General features: G+C 40.0%; 1 protein-coding gene and 1 long non-coding RNA gene across 3 annotated transcripts; one reads left to right on the plus strand and one right to left on the minus strand.

Annotated features, from left to right (window-relative positions):
- Window positions 1-809: 809 nt before the first annotated feature.
- LOC141939010 (kinesin-like protein KIF20B) lies at window positions 810-7,107 on the minus strand. Its single transcript, XM_074858037.1, has 7 exons — window positions 7,037-7,107; window positions 6,027-6,096; window positions 4,412-4,568; window positions 3,829-3,915; window positions 3,595-3,702; window positions 3,258-3,396; window positions 810-1,036 (listed from the first exon to the last, which is right to left on the minus strand). The coding sequence occupies exons 3-7, from the start codon at window positions 4,565-4,567 to the stop codon at window positions 825-827; spliced, it is 702 nt and encodes a 233-aa protein (XP_074714138.1). The 5' UTR covers window position 4,568; window positions 6,027-6,096; window positions 7,037-7,107; the 3' UTR covers window positions 810-824.
- An 886-nt stretch (window positions 7,108-7,993) lies between these two features.
- LOC141939009 (uncharacterized) lies at window positions 7,994-22,072 on the plus strand. 2 transcript variants are annotated; one of them, XR_012627447.1, is made up of 6 exons: window positions 7,994-8,106; window positions 11,744-11,920; window positions 15,768-15,862; window positions 16,117-16,235; window positions 20,238-20,434; window positions 22,039-22,072. It is a non-coding gene; the product is annotated as an uncharacterized LOC141939009 (long non-coding RNA). The 2 variants fall into 2 exon arrangements; XR_012627446.1 differs by lacking the exon at window positions 22,039-22,072 and having other exon boundaries at window positions 20,238-21,000.
- Window positions 22,073-25,984: the final 3,912 nt, after the last annotated feature.

Genomic DNA, 25,984 nt, shown 5'->3' on the forward strand with positions numbered 1-25,984 from the left:
TAACTCGGATAAAAATCAAGGTAACAGATAGATTCCATCCCACAACAGCCACACCACTGTATTATAACCCAGCATACCACTAGGCAGATAATTCTTTTCACTAAAAATAAAAAATGCACTGCAATCCATTTCTAGTTCCAATTCCTAGCATATGCTCAGTTTTCTTACATTATTGCATTCATTTCAGAGTTAAAGACACCAGGAAAAAGATATGCTTATACAAAATACAAATCCCCACAACTGTAATTGGACTAAACAGCTTTAGAGTTCCAAGCAATTCATGAAACTGAAGTGTATTTCTGGACTACTCAATAGTGAACTGTTTAAGAATAAAGTCCAGCAGAAACCTGTTTGAATTCAAATCTTTAGAAATCCAACAGCTTTATAGCTCTGCTGTTCCAAAAAACCCTTTGCTTCCTTTGAGGTTATTGGCATAGACTGGAAGAGGGGAACAACCTCAAAATCATTCATTTCTTTCAAGTATCCTGGAAGAGAGTAAATTGTTTAAAGGAGCAGACCTACTAGCATCCCCGCAGATGGCGAGACTATTTGCATTCCATCCTTATTAAGCACCAGTAACCCCAGAGGATAAATTATCAGATGCTCAAACTATAGAAAAAAACCTTAGTGTTTACATTCTATAAAGTATTCAGCCACAAGGCAGAAATTCACAGAACAGGGTTCATCAGCAATATTGCTCACTTTGCTGCTCATCTGAAGAGCTACCTGACAGCAAAGACACTTCCATACTTAAATACAGAGAGTTGCTTCCCATTGAAAAATGAACATGGTAACATTGAGCTATCTAAAGATGCATGTACTCGTCAGTACAGAAAGAAGTGCTCCTCTACCTCTTTTGTTAGGCGAAGTATTGAATTTTTAATAGCAGTTTCTTCTTTCACTTGGTCTCTAGTCAGCCTTATATAATCTCTGCACCGATGGGGTTTGAAATCCATTGCTGTGTATAGCCTCCCTTGAATACTTTTAAACAACATATCCATAGTCCTTGGCAGAATACCGATGTCATCTTCTGTCCCTGAAAGCAACATACCAAAGAAAGACCCTAATTATTACTGTGAACAAGATATACAAATAAACAAAGACAGAAAGATAAGCAACTCTAATCTCAAGGCATACATGATGGATTTGGAGGCCACTTACAGCACGAAGCAGTGGGTTTTTTATTCTCAAGGTAATAGCAATGTCATTAGTGTTCTGAAAGGTATTTGGCTTTCAGCAACAGCTCATGCTCTACCCCTTAGACAGTAAGGGGCAGAACATAAAAACTGATGGGGTGTTCTGCATAAACTTAGCCTTAAGGAAAAAAAACAAAAAACAAACCAACCACAACCAACGCACATTCAATAGAGATTTGCAGTTTTTCAATTGCATTTCATAGGCTGCCTTCACTCTCTCTCTCAAGGAAGTAATCTGCAAATACAACTGATGACTCCTCTCTCAGCTGCAGTCCTGTACTAATTCCACAGACCCTACCAAAAAAGTTCTAGAAGCCTTGTGAAGACTCACTCCTTTCCCTGTCCCAGACCCTTTCCTACCAAAGCATCCTACTTTTGCACATGAAAGGCAAAAAGGAGTCAGATAAAAGCCTCAGTGAACACTTGATCTTTCTGAATCCAGATGCAAGTTTAAAAAGGGTTCACTTAACTTTGATTTCTAAACCAGAGAGGAGAGGAAAGAGGGGAGAATGGAAGAGAAACAACTATCCTGTCTCAGACTGACAGCATTATCTTCCAGCCTCTGATAACTCCTACCGCTCCTGAGACAGATGGGCTTTCACCAGTTACAGCACTAGCTGTGCTGCCCAAGTCAGAACCTATGTAAAATCTAGCTGGCACTCAAACACCAAGCTAGGAACCAAATAACATACTAAAGTACTGTTGGATTACATTTGTTTCTCCTCATCTACTCGTAATTTTTTGTTTCTCGTAATGCCACTTGTAATTCAACCTCACATGAACAAAGTAGCAGTCACTGGCAAACAACAAACAGTCCTAAAAAACTGTTGCATCTTTCACTTAAGTCCCTTGCCATTGACTGAATACAGACTGCCATGTACTGCCAGAAAGGAAAGGCTATATTGACAATACTGGGAATAACAGAAGAGGAAATCATGGCACCCCGTAGGCAACATTCTGCCCTGACAGTTCTTATCACAAGTTGATAGTTAAGTCCTAGAAAAATATAATAGCATGAAAAAGTCTGCAGAGTCTGAAAAGACATGAATCAAAAAGTCTTGAAAACCCACACAATATAGCCCAAACTAGCTAAGCATGCGGGACTGTACACTTTAGGAATTTTGGGGGGTTGTTATTTACCTATTATTTATTAGGACAGAGCATGCCATCATTGCCCCAGATTAATGATAACTGAAAATACTGGCAGTAGTCTTTAGTTATAATCTACCTAACAGAAGATCACTTAGAAGACAATGTCACTTCAATAAAGATCAATTTCATATGGCATAAGACATATTGTCCTTCTACTACTTCTGTGTATAAAATAAGCATTATAGAATCTAGAACTGCCATTTTATTATAGGAGAAATTGTTTCCATCTAAATCACGCCACCTTATTTGTTAAAATGTTTTGGAAAATAATTAAAGAATGACATCTTCCAACCAGAAAGGATATTGAGCTTTAACAGTACAGAAACAGTACATCAGGAGACAAGGTCTCCTAGGATATTATTGATAAACTCAGAAACTCGAGACAAGACAGAAATACTTGGAAGTACTCAAATATGTTTCAAAACATTTATGCTCTGCCTGTAATAATTGAAACGGACTCAAATACTATTCCTTATTTGGAGACAATGCATATAAGATGCATATGACCTTTATAATAATGATTAAGAAAATATGAGTCTGGACTTACACACTTTTCACATTCTGATATACAGAACACATATTTTCTTAACTCCCCCCTCCACCCTCTAGATACTTGGAGGAAAAAAGAAGTCACATACACCTGGTTGAAATTATTACAGCCTTACAAAGCAATACCACTGTATGTTTACGTAAACTCTGGCAGTGACTGTCAGTTGGCAGTTTAGTGATATTGGTTATGGAAGGAGACTTTCAAAGGCTATTTATTATTATTATTATTCAAGAGAAGCCAATGTACAGGGCCTACAGCTTAAATAAAGGAAAGAGTTATAATATTTCTGCTAGAAGTAATCCTCTCAAAAAAAAAAAAAAAAAAAGGAATTTCATTCAAGAACACATTTCTACTTATACCTTGGAATGTGTAGGTTTTCCCAGCATTTGTAACGCCATATGTAAAAATAAGACGATTATATCCATCTAAGAAGTCTTGCACTGGTTGCTTCATGGTGCCTTCAAAAAATTCTTCTTGAGTTGTTTCAGGGGCAAACACCTGAGCATTACCAAGAAACATCTTTATTTTGTTTCAGCAATCATTAGAGACTTTTAAAGAATCCTTTAAATTCTGTATGTTTATAATCTTAAAGACTATTGACAGTTTAAAAATCTAGTTGGATTGCTATTTAATAATATAAAGTTAAACAAATTTTTCCAGGAAAAGATTAAAAATTTTTAAAGACAATTCATTTACTTGTGAAAAAGTGAACTTCTGTCCAACAGTTTTTTCACTCAGTCGACTCAAAGAATATTGGGGTGGCTTCAGTATGACACTTGTTGAATCTTCAATCGAAACACAGCTCTATTAAAAGGAACCAGAAACAATGCAGGCATGAAAAGTGTATGAAAAGCTCAGCTTAGAGGAAAAAACAAACCAAAAACCCCAAGCATACATTTAAGGTATTTTCAAGTTATATAAATGTCACACCTGCAATTCATTTTCTCTCTCCAACGATGTAAATGGCCTAATACGCAGGCAAACTTGTATGTGTCCCTTAGGCTCCAAAACGTTCCTCTTAAATAAAAAAAAAATAAGGAAGTTAGAAATTTGACTAGCTTCTTTGTTGGATAGCTAGCATCTTAAGGCAGTTTTATTTTCACCAGGCTACTTTGAACAGACTTATTTGATGACAAGAGAAGCAAAAGTAATTCACTACATCAGTTTTCACAAGTGCTTAGGCCTCTGCAGAAGTTCGCTGTGATAACTTAAGAGTTCATAATCTTGCAGCATATATATATATATACACACACACACGACACTAAGGCAATGAGAAATCAAGAATGAAACCCACAAAAACATTCTATGATTAAGCTGCTCCAAGACTGATGCGCCCAATAAGGTATCAATGCAGTGCCACACAACTTAGTCTAATCCTATCTATCTCCTCCAAATTAAAAACATACTAAAGATGCTTTTCATCTTCTCTGTAAAATTCTGATTATTCGTATTGATGAAAAGACTAAGCTTATTAAAAAATATCCAAACAATGCAAACGTTAAAGCTTTCTTACCTGGCTTGTGTCCGAGTCTGAAGAAACCAAAGAAAAATCACCAGAGAGATCTGTTTTAAGGTCTTCCACACTTACTGGCCCTGTTCTTTGAAGTGGCTCAGCACTAGCAATATAGGATGGTCTGAAAAATTCCTCTTTATCCAAATTTGGTTCCATCCTGCGAGATAAAATAAAATCCTTCTTTTGTTTTCTGATCACATAACATAGAGCTTCTGAAGTCTCTTATATAAGACAAGCCAATTTGAAACTGATAGCTGCAGTTTCTTTAAGGAGAAAGCTTTCTTTATCCTATTCAAAATTTACACAGCAAGTTTCTGATAGCTGGGGAGAGGGTCTGCAATGGAGTTCACATCACGATGAAACAAGACCAGCCATTCTTCTTTCAATGCAAAGCAACTGTTTATGAGGGAAAAAGCCTTACACATATACCACAACCTTGCTAAAACCCATGTTTGACAAGGAAGATAGAATTAAAAAATAAAAACACCAAACAATCATATTGTTCCACATCCGTTTCTCCATCATCCCATTATTGTGTCCATTTAGAATAAAAGTTCATTGCAAGAGTAACCCAGACTTCATGGTTATCTCTGCAGGACCTGATAAATAATTGGTATTATAAATATAACACAATGTAGCTTAATGCATGACAGAGTTCAGAAAAATTCTGAAGACTAGCATATAGTTTTAGCTATTAAGGGGACACTAGAAAATTAGACCTCATGCCAGAGGGCAAGTTACAGAATTGTTTTTTAGTAACTTTTTCAGTCATTTTATAGATCAGCAATTCATCTATTAATCCAAAATTTAATGATTTTTGTGCATCTCAGAATCTGGGCAGTGAAAATTTGCTATAGAAAATGAAAGTAAATTGATTCAGCGTTGATAGTAGACAGGTAGATTTCAAAATAATCTTTAAAAAGTGCATTTTATTTCAAAATATTGGCGTATTTTGTCTGCCCTTCACTCTCCAGTTGCTTTTTCCTGTGATGTTACAGACGTGGCTTGGCAGCTTTTGTTATAAATTAAGTTTAACTCATTGGGCTCACAGACTATGACAGCAACTCACTGGGCTCATAGACTATGGCAGCAAGCATTCCAGCAATTAGACATCTACCACATGGTCTCCTACAGTTTTGAAGCTTTGGACATGATGAGTCAATGGTCTAATACTACATTCCCATGTCTATGCTACAGCCACGTATATATATTTTGTCTCTAAATACTAATGGAGAACACACAGCATTCATTAAAACAGTGGACAGACCAGGGCTGGTTCGAAAAGGTGTTGCCTATTAAGCAGTCGTAATATTTTTGTTCCGCCCAGCAAAAAACCTGAAATATGCCAGCACTTTGGTGTCAAAACATTTAACAGTTCAGCCTGACTATCTAGCTTGTAAAAGGCAGATACAAGGCTTCATGAAGCCAGACAAACTTCACCAAGAGGCAAATGAGGTAAAGCTATACATAAACTAAGCAGCAATGTTTAGTTTAATCTACAGTTCTTATTTTGTCAGACAACTATATGAAAACCAGGAAAAACTTGGCCTGAAATACTGACAAAGCTTGAACAAACACCAAGTTGGGAATAAGCTACTACTGGAAAGAAACATACCTGTGCTGTCACGATCTAGAAGTCTTCCTCATCAGCTACACAAAGTCACAGGGCAAAACTCTTACCAGACCTTGACAGGAAACATAGTTGTTAGGTAACTGACAGTTTAGTTGTTTTAAATATAAGCTTATTTTAAAGTGTGATTTGTCGAGATTATGCTCTCACTCTGTGCTTTTTTACCTAAGGGGCAAAATACAAACATTAAGCTATGTATGTAAAGCTGGAATTCAAAGCATTCATATGAGCCCAGCATTCAGATAAGTCAGGTTGAACCACTAATAGCATGTAAAACACAAGATGCAAACTGTCCATCTGTCTGCACATTGTGTCATACAGCACTGTAATTACCTTAGATGTTCTGGGGTAAACAGGTATACTGCCCGGCTGTAGCCTCTAAAATGTACTTGTATACTGGGATACGTTATTGTAATTCTGCTTATCGTGACAACAGAGTTTAGAGCTGCAGACACCTTAAGAGAAGGGTATCCAGAATGGCACACAAAGCAAAACCTGGTCACGGTACACACACAACCTGTAGCACTGTCAGACAGCACAAGGGTTGAAAAGGCTCCAAACCTCACAGCTGGCAGCTTATAAAGAAACATAACGCATCAGTACTTACACTTTAAAAAATTTAAAAGAAAAGTTTTCCTCCGCAATTACCAATCTCTCACTGCAAGGCTTCGCAGTGTTGTCCCGTTCTTACGGGACACTGTCGCATGGCCTGGTCATAGCCCTGGACGCTACCCGTGACTTGCACGCCCCTCAGCAGTACCTAAAAGTTTTCACACACACATCCCCCGCTCCACAAGTTTTCACCCACCGTAGTGCCAGGGGAGAAGCGAGGGGAAGAGGCCTCAGCACCGCCTGCCACGCAGACCCCTCAGCACCGCCCGCCACGCAGACCCCCCAGCACCGCTTCCCAGCTCCGCGACCCCGAGGTCGAAACCGCCGCCTCCTTCCCTCCTCTAGCGAGCGGCCGGCAGTCCGACAGCCCCACAACCCCTTACCGGAGAGCGCACGGCAGGCTGAGCGAGCCCAGCCACCGACCTCCGCCAGGCGAGAGCCGCTCGGCTCTGCTGAGCGGCCCTAGCAACCGTTGCGACTCACCAACAAAACTAAGGCACGGCCGCGATTCTTTTCAAATCTGACCAATGGCAGAGCTCGGCGCCGTCACGCGACCGCCAGCGAGGGAGGGCGGACGTTGCCGCGGCGAAAGGCTCGGCGGGAAATGTAGTCTGGGGGGGGCACGCGGCGGGGCCGGGCCGGGCCGGGCCCGGGCCGGGCAGCCCGGCTGGCGGTGCGGGGGGGAGGTTTCCTCTGAGGCGGCGGCTGGGCTTCGCAGTGGGGGCGCGCTGCGCTGCGAGGGGTGTTCTCTGAGGCTTCTGTGTTGCAGGCACCCAGAGTATGGAAATGTACGGATTTAGGTAACAAAAATCACCATAAGTTTCTCTTTAGACTCAGACAGGAATTCTTTGAACTTTAATAAAGAATGTCTGCCTGTTTTAAATTGAAATAAAAGGAAAAGTAACTTGAAAGTAGTCAATAACTACCAAAACCAAACGTTTGTCTTTCATTTGAAGAAAATGCCAGCTAGTGCAAGCAATTCTGTAAAAGAATAATTCTACACAGATCCTGTATCAGCTGCTTTGATGAGGTTGTCTTTAAGATTATATCCCATCTTTCGTTAAACAGAGGTTGTGTCGTATCAGTAAGAGATGTGTGCTTGATTTCAGTTCAGATGCAGGCCATGTTGCAAGAGTCGGTGTGTTTTAACAGCAGAAAGTGATGCGATTTTGGATTTGAAATTGCTTGCCAAACAAAACCGAAAAGCTCTTGTAGACATTCTTTAAGACTTAGGCTAACTTTTTAAAAAGTATTTTAGTTTCTATCCTGAACAGAACAGTGAATCCAAACTACTGAACTAACCTAATGCCAAACCACCTTTTTCATACCAGGAAGGGACTGAGAATGGTTCTCAAATAAAGGGGAAAATTAGCTCCTGCGAGCAAACCTGAAAGTTGTTCTCTTCTACTTGTTGAAAAGGAAAACTGAAGATCTTCTCGGAATATTTTTCAAGGTATATTCCTAAAAATGTTGGGTGCTGTTTTCTGCAGAACTTGGGGCATAACAAAGCTCATAGTACAAGCAGTATTTTGGTTTTGTTTGAATATTAGATTTCTGAAACTGATTTTAAAATACTGCACATGCTGCGTAATTTAAACTAGTATCTCAAAGGACTACCATCAACATACTAAAAGAGCAAAACACAATCTAACATGTGCTCCTAGCCTCACACAAACCATGATAAAGAAAACATTACATCAGCATAACCAACCCAGCCTGTTTTGGAGTGGGAGATGATGAAACTCTATCTATGTAAATAACCTATATGGCTTTTCACCAATATATTCTCCTTAAAGTAGTTTGTGCAAGGACAGCCAGTTGCAACAAAAATATCTGCTGCCAAAAGTGTTAACTCATTAGCTCCTGAAATTTGATTATGTTTCTTTTTAAGTCCTCTATAACTTGTGGAGCAAGGTTGCCACTCTGCAAGGGGAAAAGATTTTTTTTATGAATTACTTGTTACAGCTCTCATCATTACCCTTAGAAACTTATGCTCCTTATATTTGGGACAGGATTGAAAAGTTGTGGATAGTCTCCTCATCAGAGTGATGAGATGATGCCCTCTGAGACAGCGTATCTCGGGTAGCTTTTACACTGCTGTCAGAAGAAATTAGAGACACAGTCAACACTTCTGGGACTTGGCCCAGCATCCTTCAGCACATCTGAGCAGCAGCCAAACCAGAACTGGCTTCAGCGTCTTTGTACTCAACTCATCTTCCCCGGGGAACAGACAAAGCACTTCAGTTTCCCCTCAGCACTCCTGGTTCTGCTGCGCTTCCCTGTGCCCTGACAGCGCTGCCTTCCCATCCTGGTTGGAGGAGAGTCCTTCTTCTGCAGGGCTTGTTTGGAGCTGACTGGCAGGAAAGCTCCCGTTCCTTGTCACAGAGGTGCCTTGGAGGAAAATGGTGTGCTGCGTTACCTTCTTGGTAGTCTGCCATATCAGCCCCTTTTCACCTGTCTTTCAGGGCAGTGCGTGTCATTGATCTTGTGATTTGCACAGTCCTGTGGGTGCATTTCACACTGCCTTTAATTTGAACCTATATAGTGGTACCCTCGTTGGCCCCGTGCCATCAGTTGCCTTCAGGTGACATTATTTCTAAGTCATATACAGCTGATTTTGTGAACTCATGACTTTGCAGGCTGTTGATTTGTGCATTCTTCTTTACTGATATAGGTATATTTTCCTTTATGTCTTTTAAGCAATAAGCTGCTTCTTCAGTCTCACATTTCCCAGTTCATCCAATATATTTTTTCCACAGCTGACTTTCAATTCTTCAACTATTTGCTTGTTTCCTGCTCAAGATTAGCTTTAAAGGCACAAACTTAAGAGAAAAATGACTTGAGTTTGTCCGTGTAATCGTTGTGCATCAGCGTGCATACGTTCAAGCCTTCCCTTGAACCGAGGGGCGCAGAGGCAGTCACTGGCAAGCAGACGATATTCACGTTGCGGTCCGGTGTCAGTCGGCCAGCACAGCGTCTCTTCCTTCAAAGGGACCTGAACTTACGTCAAATTAACGACGGGAGACAAGGTGACGGGGCCCGGAGCGCGAGGCCCGCCGTAACGTCCAGCCGTAGCACCTCGGCCCCACCGTCAAGGCCCCACCGGCCCCGCTGGCCCGGCAGCGCTGGCGGAAGCCGCCTCGGCGTGAAGCGAGGCCACAGACCACCCGCCGCCGCCCCGACCCCGCCGGGCCCTCGCACCCAGCCCCGGCAGAAGGCGCCCGGCCTGGGGGCTGCCGCGGGCGCTCCCCAGCTCGGGAGGCGTCACCCTGGGGGCAGGTGACGGCGTCGAGGCCCGGGAGATCCGAGCGGGGCTGGGCGTCCCCGGCCGGGAGCAGGCGGGGTCCAGCCCTGCAGGGTGGGGGGCGGCTGGCTGGAGCCCCACGGCAGTGTGGGGCCGGAGCCGCAGCCGTCCCCGGCGGTATCTGTAGTCAGGGCCCTTTCCCCAGGGGCAGGGGCTTTCTGCCAGCCGCCGGCCTCCAAATGCTGCGGCTGTTTCGTGGGTAATTTGGTTAACTGAGTAATTGCGGGAGTTCGGGCAGGGTGGGAGGAAGGAGTTGGCGGATGGTCATGAGGCCGCTCCCTTGAGGTGCTCTGGAAGCATAAAATACAGTCTGGAAAATGAATCCCAGACCCACCGGCAAAGAGGGGGCTTGAGCAGCACATGGCAGTGTGAAATAGCCAGCCGGGGGCCTGGGGAGGAAGGAGGGGATCGCTGATGGGCTGCTGGAGGCAAGCCATAGCGCCTGGTGCTGGACTCGGGCCTTGACACTTGGCCTCTGGCGGCTTCCCAGCGCCAGGGCTGGCTGCTGTGGCAAGTAAGGTGTTGGGGTTGCCTGTTGCCCTGTGGTCGTTTAAAGTCATTCACTGAGAAGAGAAGAGACAGGGAGCTCACAGCTGGAGGCATGGTTGTGTTAAGGCATGTTTAGGTACTGCTGCATGTGTGCTTTTCATAGATGCATTGAGGCCACCTGGTCCCATGACAGGGTTTTGTGTTATAAAAATGTGCTACATGTGCTCAGCATATAATTTTCAAATCTTCATAGCTTCATTTGAAAGCATGTACATGGCAAACATAGTATTACTCCTTGAGCAGGAGCTGTATTGTTTTACATAGGAGAAGATTTGAACTATATTTACTAAGATGTATGTTGTTCAATTTGAATAACTCAAGACTTAGTCCTTGGAAAGAGTGCAACTGAGACAAAAAAGCTATTGCTGTTTCTCCCTCCACCCTGGTTATTCATTCTACCCTTTGATTTATTGCATAATTCTCTGATGAGCTAAAGAGATCATTTCAGCTTTAACCAACCTTTTAATCTTGTAATTAAACCAAATAGTTTCAAAATCGATTATTCTCTGCAATACGTAATATAAATGATTACTGTTTTGAAGGTCAGATCTAGCATTTTGAAATCAGAAACTTCTATCTCTCATCAACAGGCTTAAAAATGTACCTGAAAACATAATTGTGTGTCTTGGATCATTACGCTTACCAAGTGTATGAGTGTACTTAGGTTCTCAGGTTACTTTAATTCGAACAGCTCTTAAAGAAGCGTGTGTAACCAAGTGCCTCACAGTAATAGTGTTCTATACTAGCTCTAGCAACTAAAATAAGTGAATGGCTTGGATATTTTGAGGAATTAGTAATGCAGTTTTTTTCAGTATTAGTGTGCTGTATATTTTTTACATCCATCCATCCATCCATCCATCCATCCATTTAAATCTTTTGTTACTATGATTAGGAAGCTTTTCAAGGCAGGATCATTAGGGCCTTCCATTAGCGCAGTTGTACTCATGTTTGCCTAATACAGTGCATTCTTAACCTCACAGGAGCTTTTTAACATCATCACAGCATAAATGATGATAAAGTATGTTTCTTAAATGTTTCTGTGACATACCCTACTCATTTAAACTGCCAATCTGGAGTAAAATTTAATAGACTCTCAAGATGAATAATAATTGAGAAATATTTTGGGTATGTATGTGCGTATATATATATTTATATGTTTTACTACCAAAGGAAACTGAAGCTTTACTAACTGGAGGGGAAAAAAACCCAACTTTTATTTTTCTTCTGCGTTTTCTAGGGTCTTTCTGTAACTCTGGCACAGATGCTGTAAGACCACCAGTGATGGCTAAGTATTTTACTTCTTTATTGCTGAAAGGGGCTGAAGCATTTAGACAGGAGTTGGCTGATCAGGCCAAACAACACAGTATCACAGTAGTCAATGTAACAGCAAAAGTGGCCTCCGTTGGAGAAAATGGTAAGAACTGTTTTCACATTGTGACACAAGTATTTGTCCTGTAAATGTTTTGTCTGTTTGATTCATTTTGTTTGTCAGTGTCAATGTCTGATGCAATTTGTTGTCAAATGTCAAAACATTCAGTCTGTTTTGTCTGACTGATTCATAGTCATGTAGCAAATAGCTTAGCTATCAGGTATTTAAGATACATGTTGTGAATAGTAAAACTATTGTTTAAAAAATATACGGTCAAAGGTTTTTTTGTGAAAGTGTATTTATACAAGAAAAGATGACTGCTCTTAAATTGCGTGCTGTCTTATTTTTAAGAAAAGTCTGCATAGATGGCTTTTCCGTAGAACTGGTTGCTAAATATAGTTTCTGGGGCATTTGTGATGTGCCCCAGAAAATTAACTCCATCCCAGCCAGAGCCGGTACACTGTCTCACTTTGGGTTGTGATCATGCTGAATCATGTAAACCAGGCATTTTTGAGTTACTGGTAATCACATAACTGAAAACCTTGCCATAGAAAGCACAAGCAGAAAGAGTGACGGTTGGTATCAACTAGGTGTGTAATATTCTTCTCTCCTAGCCGACATTCTACTGATGTCTCAGGACATACTGTTAGAAATAGCTATACAGCTGGAATAATAAATCGAATCCTGTACTTAGAGAAGTCAGTATGAGCTTTGCCGCTGTTTTCACACAGCCATCTTAGTTTTCCTATGGGTTTCAAGGTTACATCCTTTGGACATAAAAATAGAGTGGTATGGTTAATGCAGAAGGACAGATACAGTACAGGAACACTGGCTACTTCAGAAAATGTTTTTTATATGTGCTGCTTATATTTCATGAAGGGTGTTTGAACTGTGTATCCAAATATTGTTTGGTTCCCTAAAATGTCCCCTTTTTTCTTTTTCTTTTTTTTTTTTTTTTAATTTCTAAACCTGTGCCTATGTTCTGCAAATATTTGCATAATGTCTTTTTATCTCTAAGTCTGGGACTAGGCCTGTTTTGCACTTTTTGCCATACATGATGTTAATTATTTTTTTTTGCAGACAGTATGTTAGCTTGAAACCTCCAGGTTAAGGGCTGGGCATGAATTCCAAATCTTACTAGTAAAACTATTTCTCTCCATGTGTTGTTGATTCTTTTTCAATCATCCACAGAGCTGTGTAAATACCAACATGGGTAACCATTATTTAAAGGTAAAAATCTCAGGATTGACTTTCCTGAAATGAAACATATGTTTGAATTTTATTTCAACTGAGGTTTCAGAAGTTTTATTTCAGTTCCAGGCTGCTTATGGAAATTCTTCATGGTGTAAGAAATTCAAGCTTTAATCCTTAGGATTACTTTTTTGAGAATACTGTTTCTTCTTTTGTAGTGTTATGTAAAACAGAGGCTGTAAATAGCTGTCTAATGGTCCCAGAGCCCTCAGAACAGCCCAGAAAACTTTACCAAAGGCATTCTGTTGCTCGTTACATTCTCAACTGTTGCTGTCCTCTTACTAGAAGCTTACCAAGATAAATAAATTGGAACATGAAGTCAATACATATCTAGAGTCATGCCATTCTGAAATGGGGAAACTGGCCAAGATACCAAGATATATCTAAATAAATATCAGATATTTATCTGATAGCTGAAGAAACTGAAAGATCTCCACTAAAGGGGGGGGTGTGTGTACATATATATATATATATATATAGTTCTGTGTAGAAGCCAGAAGACTGGACACTTCTGTGTCTCAAAAATATAAGGTGCCTCAAAAAGATGTGGTTCAAGAGTAAGAAGCTTACTGCTCATGTAACATAGGCTAAATCCAAGGAGCAGGATATGTTACAGTGCAGCCATTACAGTATTTCAGTGTAGTATTACTCATCTTTCTGGCTCTGACACCCAAGACAGAGCTTCTTTTATCCTTGGCAAGTGTCAACTGTCTGTCTTGACCTCAGAAACTAGTGCCATTCTCTGATGTTATGTACCATTCCTCGGAATGTCATCATGGTTTTGGGCACTCAGGGCTTCTCCTTGAACTTAAGTGAAGATGTGACTGGAGTGGGATAGTCATGCCACTGACCTTCAGATGTTTTAACTTGGGCTTCCTGTAGAGCCAGTGGTGAGAAATGCTCAGAATAGTTTCAGGCCTAAGTTAAACTCTTGTTCTTTCCAGTTATGCTACATGGTACAGCTAAGCAATATAACCATAACCTGAATTGCCCCCTGGAGGAACCTTGCTTTCTAGCCGCTTAGTTTAGATGTTAAATTTAATGTCTAATATTGGGTAACACAGTTATCCTAAAGCATGATAAAAGGGCAAGGAATTAACATTTAGAAAACAAATTTCTTAACCAGTCACATCTTTAAAGGACTTGAAAATAATGGCTCTTTGACAATAACAAATGGCCCAGGGCATTTCCTGTTTTGGTCTGAGCTCATCTTCCTTTTTTTTTCTTTTGTAAGCTTATGTTTTAGTAGTATTTCAGGCTGGCCATTGCCCATCCTGTAGGAAAAACAGAAGGCAGGGAGCTTAATACACACTAGACATCTGCCCTGCATAGAATGAAGTCATACTCCTGAAAAGAAGAGCCTGTATTTGTGCCATGCGATGGGACTACAGTGTTCTTTGCAGTCCTTGAAGAGAAGCACAGTCTTCTTCCCTGAAAGTGCACCAGCAGATGAAAGATGATGAAAACTCATGAAGTCTCTGTTGCTTCTCAAAGGGTTGATTAATGAGCAGCTAGTTTTTTAAACATGTTTTTATACCATTATTTTCAGCCAAATCAGCAAGTAGATCCATGTGGCCAAACAGGTGCTGGGACAGCAGAAGAGCAGGCAGAAATGCTGGTGGGACAAAAGAGCAGGGCTGCTTCTCATCTATTAGGCAGTCTTAGATTGGCTAAATTGCTTCTGAAGTTGCATCTTTGGCAATTCTTCAGCAAGGAGTCAAATATGCAGGAGGCTGGCTGGATTGCAGCCTTTGGGCATATCCAGACTTGCAGAGTTAGAGAGAGTATTTCCAAATGTTGTTCAGCATAAAGTTCTCCATTTAATGCTGCCCTGATGTTGTCACAACATGCTGCAGCCAAGGATGAGAAGAGTTTTGAAGCAGGCCAGGCTTCCTTACTGAAAGTTTGCTCACAGCTGAAATCTGAAGAAATTGAAAGGTTTCCACTGAAATGATGAGTGTTACCAAGCACTGGCTGATCTGACCCTCTGTAGTCAGAATAAACCCCATTTTGCAAAAACTGAGCTGTAAACAGCAAAATTCTGTTGTTAGTAATTCAGTTTTGTGCATCTGAGTTTCCCTTTGCTGTTTCAACAGATTATAGGATCTGACTGCAGTTCCAGTCAGGTGCTTTTGTATAGTGTTGCCAAGTACTGTCATGTACTGCATCACGTATGTGGGTGCACTGAAGAATACACAGACATTTATAAAGCACCGTAAGATCTTTCTGGGTGAATGGCGTTATAAACCTAAGATAATTATTCCAACAATCCAAAAATTCTGTATAAAGCAGATTTTGGCATTGTGAAAAGAAACAAAACATGCAACAATTTAGGGGTAAGGGAGGAATCCTTTTATTTTAAGGATAATATTAGTATAAAGTTAGAAATGAGTAATTTTCTAACTCATTTCTAACTGGGTGACTCATGCTCTTGGCAAATTAATTATCCAAGACAAATGATTCAGAAATAGATGCTATAGTTTTATTATTTTTTTAATCAGATGGCTATTGCTGTTACAAATAAACATGAGGCTTGATTTCAGGTATAACAAATGTAGCTATACGCTGCAAATTATGCCACAGTGCTGCTTGAGTATGTGTTACACATGCCAATTTTTCTTATCTGATGTTTTGGTTTCAGTTTTAGGTGAATGCTGTAGTAGCTACTGGGTGTCTAAAGCAGCTGTGGCCACCAAGAATCTCAGCAGTGAACTTTGACAAGGGAAGTCTAATGTGGTATGTATTTCTTTCCATACAGGAACTGTGATTTATTAAAGCCTCATCACAGGAACATTCCTATGAACAAACTTTTCACCTCAGAATTCTTAATAAATTGTTTGATGAATATTATTGAGAACATTGACATGGGGATGATAGAAGATCCATGCCATCTTTGCTTGGGATGGATATATTGTATTGTTGGCTGTAACCCCCTGTCTCTGTTCTCTTTCTTTTTTTCTCCCTGCCCTGCCCCTCTTCCTTGGCTGCAGTTTGTAAGGGAATATCACAATGCAGGTCTGATCTGTTGAAACCACAGCTAATGCCCATGCCTGCCTCTGATGGGAAGAGAACACAGACCACAAGTTTGGGATTTCTGGCCTCTTTTTAGGCAAGTCTGTTGCTTATCTTCCCCTTTGCCCCCCAGTTCCCTTTGTTCCTGCCCTTCCTCTGTATCATTAATTCATATCAAAGTTCAGTGTTATTGGTTGCTGGGAACGCAGTTTCATTTGGCTATACGTACACTCTTCCCTAAAAAAAGTCAGATACTACCTCCACATTGCATGTTCATCGTGCAGTGAAAATATGGAGCATGATTTTATTGTAGTAGTTCTGAATGATTTTCAGCTGAAGTAATGAAGAGGAAAGTCAGGCACATTTTTGTGAGGTGTTCATGTTTCTCGACTATGATTCTTAAATTGGAAGTTTTGAGTTTTTAATAACATTAGAAATTATTCATGTTCATTGCAGATACCTATACATCCTTATTCTTAAAAGGTAGGATATTTGCTAGCATAGCTGAAATTATTCCTGTAGTGAGACAGGAGAATGTCTAAGGAAAACTGCATTGAGTAATAGTTTCTATTCTCTTTATTTTGTTCAGTTGTAAATATAGTAGACAACAGATGAAATAGCTATTGACGTAGAGAATAACACAAATTACGTCAAACAAGGACTTCGAACAGCGTGTTTTGAGGTCAGTAACCTGTGTGCCTAGAACTTTGGTCACACTGGTGACAGCCAGTTGACATAACTTATGTGGATGTACATGCAAAGATAAATAGGTAGCTTTTTGCTGAATTTTCCAAGCAGAACAGCAAGATGTCAGTGAAGGTGTATGTTTCTAATAGGCTCAAGGTGCTTCAACAAAGGAAGCTGTTATAGGTAAATTCTCAAATTGATGTGAGACAGGGCCAATAAAAATTCCAATTGTTTATTTAGCAAGCGGCAACAAGCAAAACAGCGCTGGGCGGCCGGGGAGTTCAACTCCACCAACGGCGCGCACTTTCCAAGTTTTTTCGTCTTGCTTATGTGTTACAAAGTGATGTATATTAATGAAACTCTCATATATATTCATAATCTATCCCCGCCTACCCCCGCTTCATATTTTAATGAGGTTTCTCTGCGAAGTAAACTTCAACAGTTCTGGGCGGTGGTCGCAGAGTCCTGAATAGTGGTCGTAGAGATGAAGTATCTCCTCTTCCTCGCCGTTGAACTTTTCACCCCAAGGTTCTGCGCAGCCTCTGTAGTTCTCTGACATGTCTCTGCTTGCCTCTTGTCTCTACATGTCTCTGTTAAAGCTCTGATAAGGACGCACCACTATATCTTCTACCTACCCCCTACACAGCCTTGATTTATTATGTTAGTTAAGCTAAGGCTTGCTGTTAGTCGGTTAGTTTTATACAATGTAGCAATATTAGCTTTACATAGCTCAGGTGGTGATTTACTTCTCCATTGTTTTAACTGAATTTGATGAATAAATAGTTTACTATCTATCACAGAAGCCAATACTGATGAGTTAACTTGCTGAAACTGCAAGAGGTTTTTTTTGCTTGTTTGTTTGGTTTTTATACCTAAATGGATCCTGTTTTCAATAAACAGCATGAAGGAGGAGTCTTTCCAGGGCTCTGCCATATCAAATAGAAGACAGCATGTTCTGTCTGATGAAATGTAGGTTTGACTGCTAATCGGCCAACGCAAAGCACTGCTAAATTAATAGCCAATTTTGCTGAGAATACAACTTCTCAGGAACTGAAGGTGTTTCCTGAATCTGTGACTGGCTGAGAAAAATGGGAATTCCTTTTAAGAAAATCAGGATATTCTGATTTTTTCAAACAGAAGTCTTTCATATTTCCATGTCAGCACTGATCCTGCCTAGGCAAATGAGTTAAAAATCGGAGAATGACTCTGGAATACTGCAACTGAATTTTCCAGTTGGGGGGCATGGATATTTTAATTTTCATTTTGGGTCAAACTGATCCAAATACATGTTTCGGTTTGGAGGTGAGACCTGTCTGCAAGTCCTTTCTCAGCTCTCTCACTACTTTTTGTTTTAGCATTGTTGCTTTTGTTTCTTTAAATGGGAGATGAGAAGAGCAGTTATTCACACTTTATGAAGTGTCTGAAGACCTCTGGGTACAGAGCACTACATTAGTGCAAAGTATTTAAATGTAGAACTATGTCTTCTTCCTTTTTCCTTATGCCAGTCTGTGCTGTGACTGAAATCAGTCTGCTTACAATCAAATTTAATAGGGGCAGAGAATATTTTTTTTATGTTTTAACCACAGACTTTCTCATTCAGTGAAAGTAGGGTTCCAGCCTATTTCTCTCTGCAGGAAATTCATATATATATATTTTTTTAATGTTTTAATTGATTAGGTAGTTTTTGCTACTCCTATGAAAACAGTCATGATGTGTCTATCCAGTGCTGTTTGCATTTGCTTCAAAATGTGGGAATTAATCCATGCTAAAAATTACTTGGTTTATGTGTGCGTTGTTTAGTTTATATGTTCTGGGAGGATCTAAGGACTGAAAACTGGCAATAATAAGGAGGTCATAAATCAGGCAGCTTTTCTTGGTTTAGGATTTTAGGTCAGGCGTATCAATTCCAGCTTATGCTAGATTGCAGCTGTGCTTGTGAATGGAGACTAGATCATGTCATGTAATTTGTGGGGATTTTCTCACTTGCAATCCATGACCACTGATGCCTCATAACCACTGCAGCAGGGGTAGCTGTACCTTCCTGTCTGGTTTGTGTGCTTGTTCTCTTTCTTTTTTTCTTTCTTTCTTTTTTTTTTTTTTTTTTTCCTTCTAAGAGGAAATGAAATTAAGATAGATGTCTCCTTTGGTATTTTAAGTAAATTTTATAAAGGGAGGAAACGCAAATCAGTTGGTGCTTGCCACATATAGAGCAGTCAGACAAAAAGTATGAGGGGTTGATGTCTTAGCACTATCAGTTCTGTTTTCAGTGGATATACAGAGGTTTTGTAAACAAAAAAGGTATCTCTGTCTCCTGTTGTACAGGAGTTACACAATGCTTTTGTTTTCTTTTCCCGTGTGTGAAATGTCTGGCACCAAAGTAACTCCGAGGCTTCTTTATCTGACTTCTCTGTCAAAATTAAGGATAAATACAGCAAATTTGATTAGCAGTGTTCATGAGATCAAGGAGTCTGTTTTACCATTCTGGGTTAAAAAGAATGATAAATGTGTATAATTAGGACTTTATGTGTGTCAAAATAATGCTTTGGTCCCAAGGTGTTCAGTCATACGTTGTGAGATAATAGAACATCATCTATGCTCTGTGGTACTTGGCATATATGTTTCTTAGACCCTTTCAGGTTAATCATTGATTCAAAGAACTTGTTTCAATGACCCAGATGGTCTCTTTGAGTCTTAAATTCCCATTAGACCAAGTGTGTGTATTAGTTAGGTTTTATTGCAAGAAAACAAAGATTTTGGTGACACTAAGGTTCCTGCAGTGAAATGCAAGTTGCCTTCTGTGTGGGAGAGATCCTGGAAGTTCCTTTCTATTGTTTTGGGTTTTTTTCACAGTGTATCTAATGAAAAGACAGAAGTCTGTGTAGTTCTGTTTTTCTTTTTTTGTGTGTACATAGATTGTATTGACCTTGTGAAAACCTGAAAGCACTAAATTGGCCTCTTGAACAAAATGAAATGCATTTCACAGAACAGACTATTCCCTGTAGTATTTATTCTGAAAGGTCACCAGTCACAGAAACATCAGAGGATGTAACTATGGCAAACCAACCCAATGTTAGCATAATGTTTGGTTATTTCCCTTCTTTGTTACTAGGTAATTGGAGCCTTTAGGAACACATTTGTCATTTATAGCACAGCCCCTTCCTACACAAGACTCTGATTCTTTGCAAACATGGATAAAAAAGGTATTTTTAAAAAGATTAGCATTTGAGTTTTATTGTCTGTGGTTTCAGCTTAATTTCACAAGGACATATTAAATGTTGTTCAGCATCAAAAACCTAAGCAAATGTTTGTTTTATCTATCAGAAAGCAAAGTCATGTTGTTCAAGTACTAAAGTCTTAACTCTAGATTAGTTGTGGTGTTTGGACTTAACTCTGTGCTTAAATGCTCTTTCAGACATACACTTCCCTGCTACTGAAGGTGATTGAGGAGCAAAACCAAAGGTGTGGTGTGTTTCTGTTTTGCACCGATTCCCATCAGTGGACTAGTTTGGAAGAAGGAAAATAGAAGCTCTGTGACCTTTCTAGCCTCTGATGGACACTGTGTGTTCCCTCCTGGGTTAGAGGAGTAAGCCAGTTTTGTCTGGTTTGGAGGTATGTATGTCTAGCTAGAATAGTTCAGAGAGATGCTTTTTTTCCCTCTTCCACATACAGACATAGAAAGTCTGGTTCCCTGTTGTAATAAAACATATATGGTATTTGTTATTCAAATCTCAAGGGGAAAAAGAAGTTGTAGTCAGGATGTTGTGGCCGAACAGTTTTGTAATTCTCTTATGTAAATAAGAAATAAGATATATGTATATAGTTTCTATTGTTAAAATCAGTTGTTAGAAGGGAGCTAAAATGGCCCCCATCTCCAAGCCACTACAAAAACACTTGTGCTGAGTCATCCCCCCTTCTGTGACGGAAACCTGAGAAAAGCCCGCAAAAACAGGAGAAAAGCCCGGGAAACTTGTTTACAACTTTGCAGACCCCTCAGGGTACGCCCATCATGAATATGGATGAAGCCTACACTATAAAGGGACTCAGTGCTGTCCTGTAAGGTGTGTGTCTTGGTAGAGCAGAGACTCCCGGCACACCCAGCGCTGTTTTGCTCACTCGCCGCTTGCTAATAAAATTTTATTCATCACTAAAAATTGAGAAGTGGTTATTTCCCACTAAATTACAATTAATCAATAACACCTGTTCTTATCTGATTCATAATCATTAATATCCATGGGAATTTCGTGTCAGCATTTAAACTCTGGGAATACAGACCAACGCAAGTGAAAAACCTCCATGCAGCTGAGTACTGATAGGAGAACCAGTTTCTCCTCCTCTTCAGATGTGGTAGTGCTGAATAAGGAAGAGCGAGTCTTTTGTAATTGTCAGCCATTCTGTTACTGTCTTTCAAAGTGCTTGTTTTGAAGCTGTTACTTCCCTCCTGATGGCATTATGAAGGTCCATATAAAAATGCTGAGTTGGAAAAAAAGTGAAGACATTCAGCCGAGCAAAACCAGTAGTTTACATACATGAGGGTAATTGTCTGTGGGGGAGCAGTCAGGAACAAAGGCTTTTCTCTACCAAGTTCTCTCTACCAAATGCTCTGTCACTTGTTACAATCATTTTTATGATGATGAACAGTAATTCTCAATCTCTGGGTTGTTAACTTGCCTGTTTTTCAATTACATTTTGTATATTTAAGTTTGATAGTTAAAGATAAGCAGCAGTACACTGAGCCAAATACTTAGGTACAAGGTAGAGTGGATGGGAGCAAAGGACAGTGTATTTGAAATGAGATTTTTAGCTTTTTTACATACCTAATAGTTTGAATCAATTACCTGGCTTTTCCTTTTTTACAAACTCTCTGCAGAATAGAACTTATGGCATGGAAAAGAGATGATTCACCTCTTAACACCTACTTTATCTTCACTGGCTTGTAATCCTAAGCAATAATCAAGGACTAGATTCTAAATGTTTACTAATTTGTGGAGTTTATTTGAAATGTCTGAACTAAGGCACTGAAGGTTTTTGTTTCCTACCAAAGATGGGCAACCAACAGCTCTGCCAGGGATCAGTTAAAGTTGTGGAGAGTAAATGCACCTGCAAATTAAGTTGTGATTGTCTAGTTGGACACAGAGAAACAGAGGTATCGGCAGGAAAAGCTTTAGAAGGAAAAGGTTCTTGCTGTTTTGTGACTGCTGCATGCTTTTTTTCAGTTGGGATGAAAGACGGCAACCACAATCTCTAACCACATCTCAGCACTGCCAGAGAATAACTGTAGAAACCACTTGGGCCACGACAAAGTCTGGCCGCAGGGATGGGCAGGCTGGTAAGACCAGGATACACCTGTGTACTCTTCTGACTGTTATTCCCTAGTCTTGGCTATTGTTGTTATGTTCTAGTCCAGACAGCTTTTTCCAGGTAGCGTTCATACCTCCTTTCCTGGACATTCAGCTTGGCACTTAGGCCAGGAGATCTATCTATGCCCTATTTGTCATCAGTGAAGTGAAAGAACATGCCTCCTGAGGGCTGTTCAGACTGCCAAAGCTAAACTCCCGCTTAGACAGGAGTGCCTTTCTCCATCTTTCTCATCCTTGATGAAAGTGAAGGGGAGATGAGCTTCAACTCTGTGCAGGGGAACCGGGCTTTTTATTAAATCAACAGGTTTTGTTTAAGTGTCACAGAAGGCATAATTGAAAGGAGCCTGCACTGGGAGGTGGGTGGGGAGAAAAGGAAAGGAACTGATGGTCTCAATATAATCTTTCTTGGCCTCAATCTGTCAAAGATTTAGGCATATGACTAAATTTATGCCCTTCACTTCCTCTATCATCTGCAATCAGTTTCCCCTCTCAGATGCGTTAGTGTTGGGGGAAAGCAAAATTCTCGTGCTAGCTAGCCGTTGTCATAGTAAGGCTTAGCTTTCCTGTGATGGCACTGATAATACTAGAGCACTTTGGGTCCCTTTCTAAGTACTTTGTCATTGCATTTTCCAGATAAGAATTCTACACAGTTTTAGAGCTGGTTTTGTCCCGTTTGATTTACACATTTATCATATGTCATTATATAGTTATGTTTGACTGTTAGTCTTCTAGTCCTGCAATTTAAAGGGAGAAAGAGCATTAAAACATATTTCAAACAGGTGTCTACCTAAGGCTAGTTGTTTTTAGTACGTTTTTTTCCCAGTTCTGAAAAGAAATTAGGAAGAAATACTGAACTCCTAGATGTGGTTCTTTCCTTTTGATACATGTGATATGTGAATATACCTAAGCCAACAGTATCTGATTTTTTGCAAGAAATGCTATTAATATTTTCATGTTACTTTATTAAGCTGTACTGTATTTGCTTTATTTTCAAAGGGGAAAAAATGAATAAGAACTAGTATGACTTTCCTGTAATATAGAAACAGGGTAAACATAGAATAGAAATATAAACAGAAATGGCAGAGTGCCAGCAACCCCTTGAACATAAATCTGCCAGCAGCTGTGCCAGAAGTCTGTTTCATTACACTCTTGGCATTGGTTAATAGAGTTTGTGTAAATTGAGAAGATGTGTACATGCTCCTCATTGCTACTTCTCTCCAAAATACGACCAAAGCTTTGTATCTGCATGGCTTTGAATTAGAATAACACCACTGGTGCTCTGTAAGATTTTTTTTTTGGTTCTTGGGTAATGGATTTACCTGTGGACTGCACCTGTTTGGTGCTTATTTTAGCTTAGTCTCAGACCAGGGACATAGGAGGTCCACAGAATGAGGGAGGACGAGCCTAAAAATTTCAGGCCAGGTTGCCTGTGATAACATGCCTGAAAGGGTGTTTTGGTTTGGTTTGGGTTTTGGGTTTTTTTTTCAGTTCCATTGGTTTTGAAACTGTAAGGGCTGGAGCACAGCATATTTGATCCTGTGGCAGAGTATCTTAACCCCAGGGTAGTCATTAGTTTGCTGAAGCTGACTTGTAGAGTTAGAGAATTGCAGCCTGGCTCTCTGTGTTTATAAACAAATAAATAGAGGTGACAAAAAGCTGGGAGTCTGAAGTGCAGGCGGGGATGGAATAATCCAGGAAGTGTTTGCTGTGCAAATGTGTAATACGCAGTGAGTCAGTGTAGCAGACTTGTTCACTGTTCTGAGTCCATTTGTGTCCTGGATTTCTTCAGCGTACTACGTGTTTGTAGTCCTCTTCCCACCAGATTGCTAGTGAAATATATAGGAAAATATTTTAAAATAAGCAAGTAGTTTCCACCTACTCCTGTTCAGAAAAGAAAACAGAAATCCTGAGTAAACGTTAATATTGAAAGAACTGTAAGCATCCTCAATTTTGTTTGCCAATATTGCATCTCTACCTGGATTGTTGTCTTGCAGGTTAGACTGAAAACTGAAGTGGCTCACAGGGTTTATTTATAAAGTTAGGATAAAAGGAAGAGGAAAACTTCACTTTGGTTGCACCAAAGGGTTAGAAATTCAACCTGTAATACATGCCATGACTTCATTGACGGGTGTTGTAGTTCTACCTAGTTCTTGATTTGCAACAACTTATATATATATAAAATATACAGAAATTAATATAAAGGGATGTAGAGTAGACATTAATATACTGAATGTGTATCTGTGGTATAAAGGCAAGAGAGTGCAGTACCTCTTAAAAACAATACCTGCTTTCAGCCAGTTGTGCTGTGATGCATCATCTCATAAATAGTATGGATAAAAAACCAGCAGACAGCAGGTCTGGAGCCAATGGCTCAACTGTGAGAGTAGCAGGATAGTTTATTTCTGCTTTTTGTCCTGTTTTGAAGAGGTGACATTATCACTTCCATCATATCTCTTCTGGATTGTGTTTTCTAAGACATTCCAGATTTTCAAACACTAAGTATAATGTGAGACCTTCACATCACCAATCTAGCTCCAGTGCAGAATATGAGAAGAGCACAGGGTGTCTACATCAGGCAATGAGTTCATGAAATGCTGTACTGTGGTTCTACCTGTGGCTCACAGCTGATGCAGAATAGGGTGAACAATTCATCTGCTCCCAGTTTCAACTTTATTAATGCAAAAGGCTCAGGTCTTTTTGCCCTGAATGCCAAATGGATTGCACTGTAGTTTGCTTGTGCCCAGAACAAGCAATGCTATATACACCTGAGAACATGAGATTACTTCATTTTAAACCCTTACAGATGATCCCGTAATACATCAAACACTCTAGTTTTATTCCCGTTGTCTTAGTTTACATTGCAGAAGAGCTGAAGAATTCTGAAATCAACTGAAGAGGGTATGTAAAACCTTTCATTTCAAAATTCAACAAGTGTAAACAAAAATTATATGTAAAAGGTGATACTTTGCAGTGCAGAAATCAGTTCATGTGATATTCGCCAGTACAAGAGTCTGAAACTGTTTTGATAAAGCAGCACCTTGGTCTGAAACTTGATATTTCCACAACAATACAAAATGTTAGGAAAGTGTTTTCTTCCATTCGTGCTGGAGAGCTTACAAGATCAGGGAAACTTGCTCACTTAGAGGACTCACTCACAAGGACTCATCTGTCCTTGTACATAAAACCTGTCAACTGATTTGGACCATCTTTAATGTTGCTCTGTTTCTTATTTTCTCCAGCATTATTTGATGTGACATTTGTTGTTGTTATGTGCCATTGGTCTACACTGCCCCTGAACTTTTCAGTGACCTGAGCATAATTGTGCAATATTTACAGCAAAATATTAGGGAAATATTTAATTAGAAATAAAAGATTGGAAAGAACCTCAGTAAGGTGTCTAGGCCATGCCTTTTCCTTGCTTTAAGTCAGGATCAGCTCGACCTAGACTGTTCCTCACAGATATTTAATTTTTCCTAAAAATTTGCGGCAATGGACATTTGAGTCTTCCGGTGCAGTCTAATGCTTGTCTAACTTCATTCTAGGAAATGCCTGAAGTCTAAAGTGAATTTCCCTTACTGCAGTTACTGCTTAGGAATTCCTTCTAGTTTCTCAGCAACTGTGATATATCTCCTTTGCTGTTAGCTGTTCCAGATTTGAATATCTCTTCAAATCTTTCATTTCCTAGACTAAAACTTGATGTTTTCATTTAATCCTTTGTTAGTTATTCCAGAAGTTTACTGCCTGAAATTGAGCACAGCACTTGAAACAGGTACTGTATTCCATTGCAGAGCCAGCGGGCTGC

The sequence above is a fragment of the Strix uralensis genome, unplaced genomic scaffold (assembly GCF_047716275.1).
Source record: "Strix uralensis isolate ZFMK-TIS-50842 unplaced genomic scaffold, bStrUra1 scaffold_496, whole genome shotgun sequence".
Classification (NCBI taxonomy): domain Eukaryota; kingdom Metazoa; phylum Chordata; class Aves; order Strigiformes; family Strigidae; genus Strix; species Strix uralensis.

Bases quoted from the DNA above. Each gene is read 5' to 3' on its own strand.
- LOC141939010 (XM_074858037.1), bottom strand. From the start codon at position 4,567: ATGGAACCAAATTTGGATAAAGAGGAATTTTTCAGACCATCCTATATT. The intron at 3,703-3,828 runs GTGTGACATTTA...TCCTTTTAATAG, and splicing joins AGAGAGAAAATGAATTGCAG to AGCTGTGTTTCGATTGAAGA. The intron at 1,037-3,257 runs GTATAAGTAGAA...TGTTGCTTTCAG, and splicing joins GAAAACCTACACATTCCAAG to GGACAGAAGATGACATCGGT.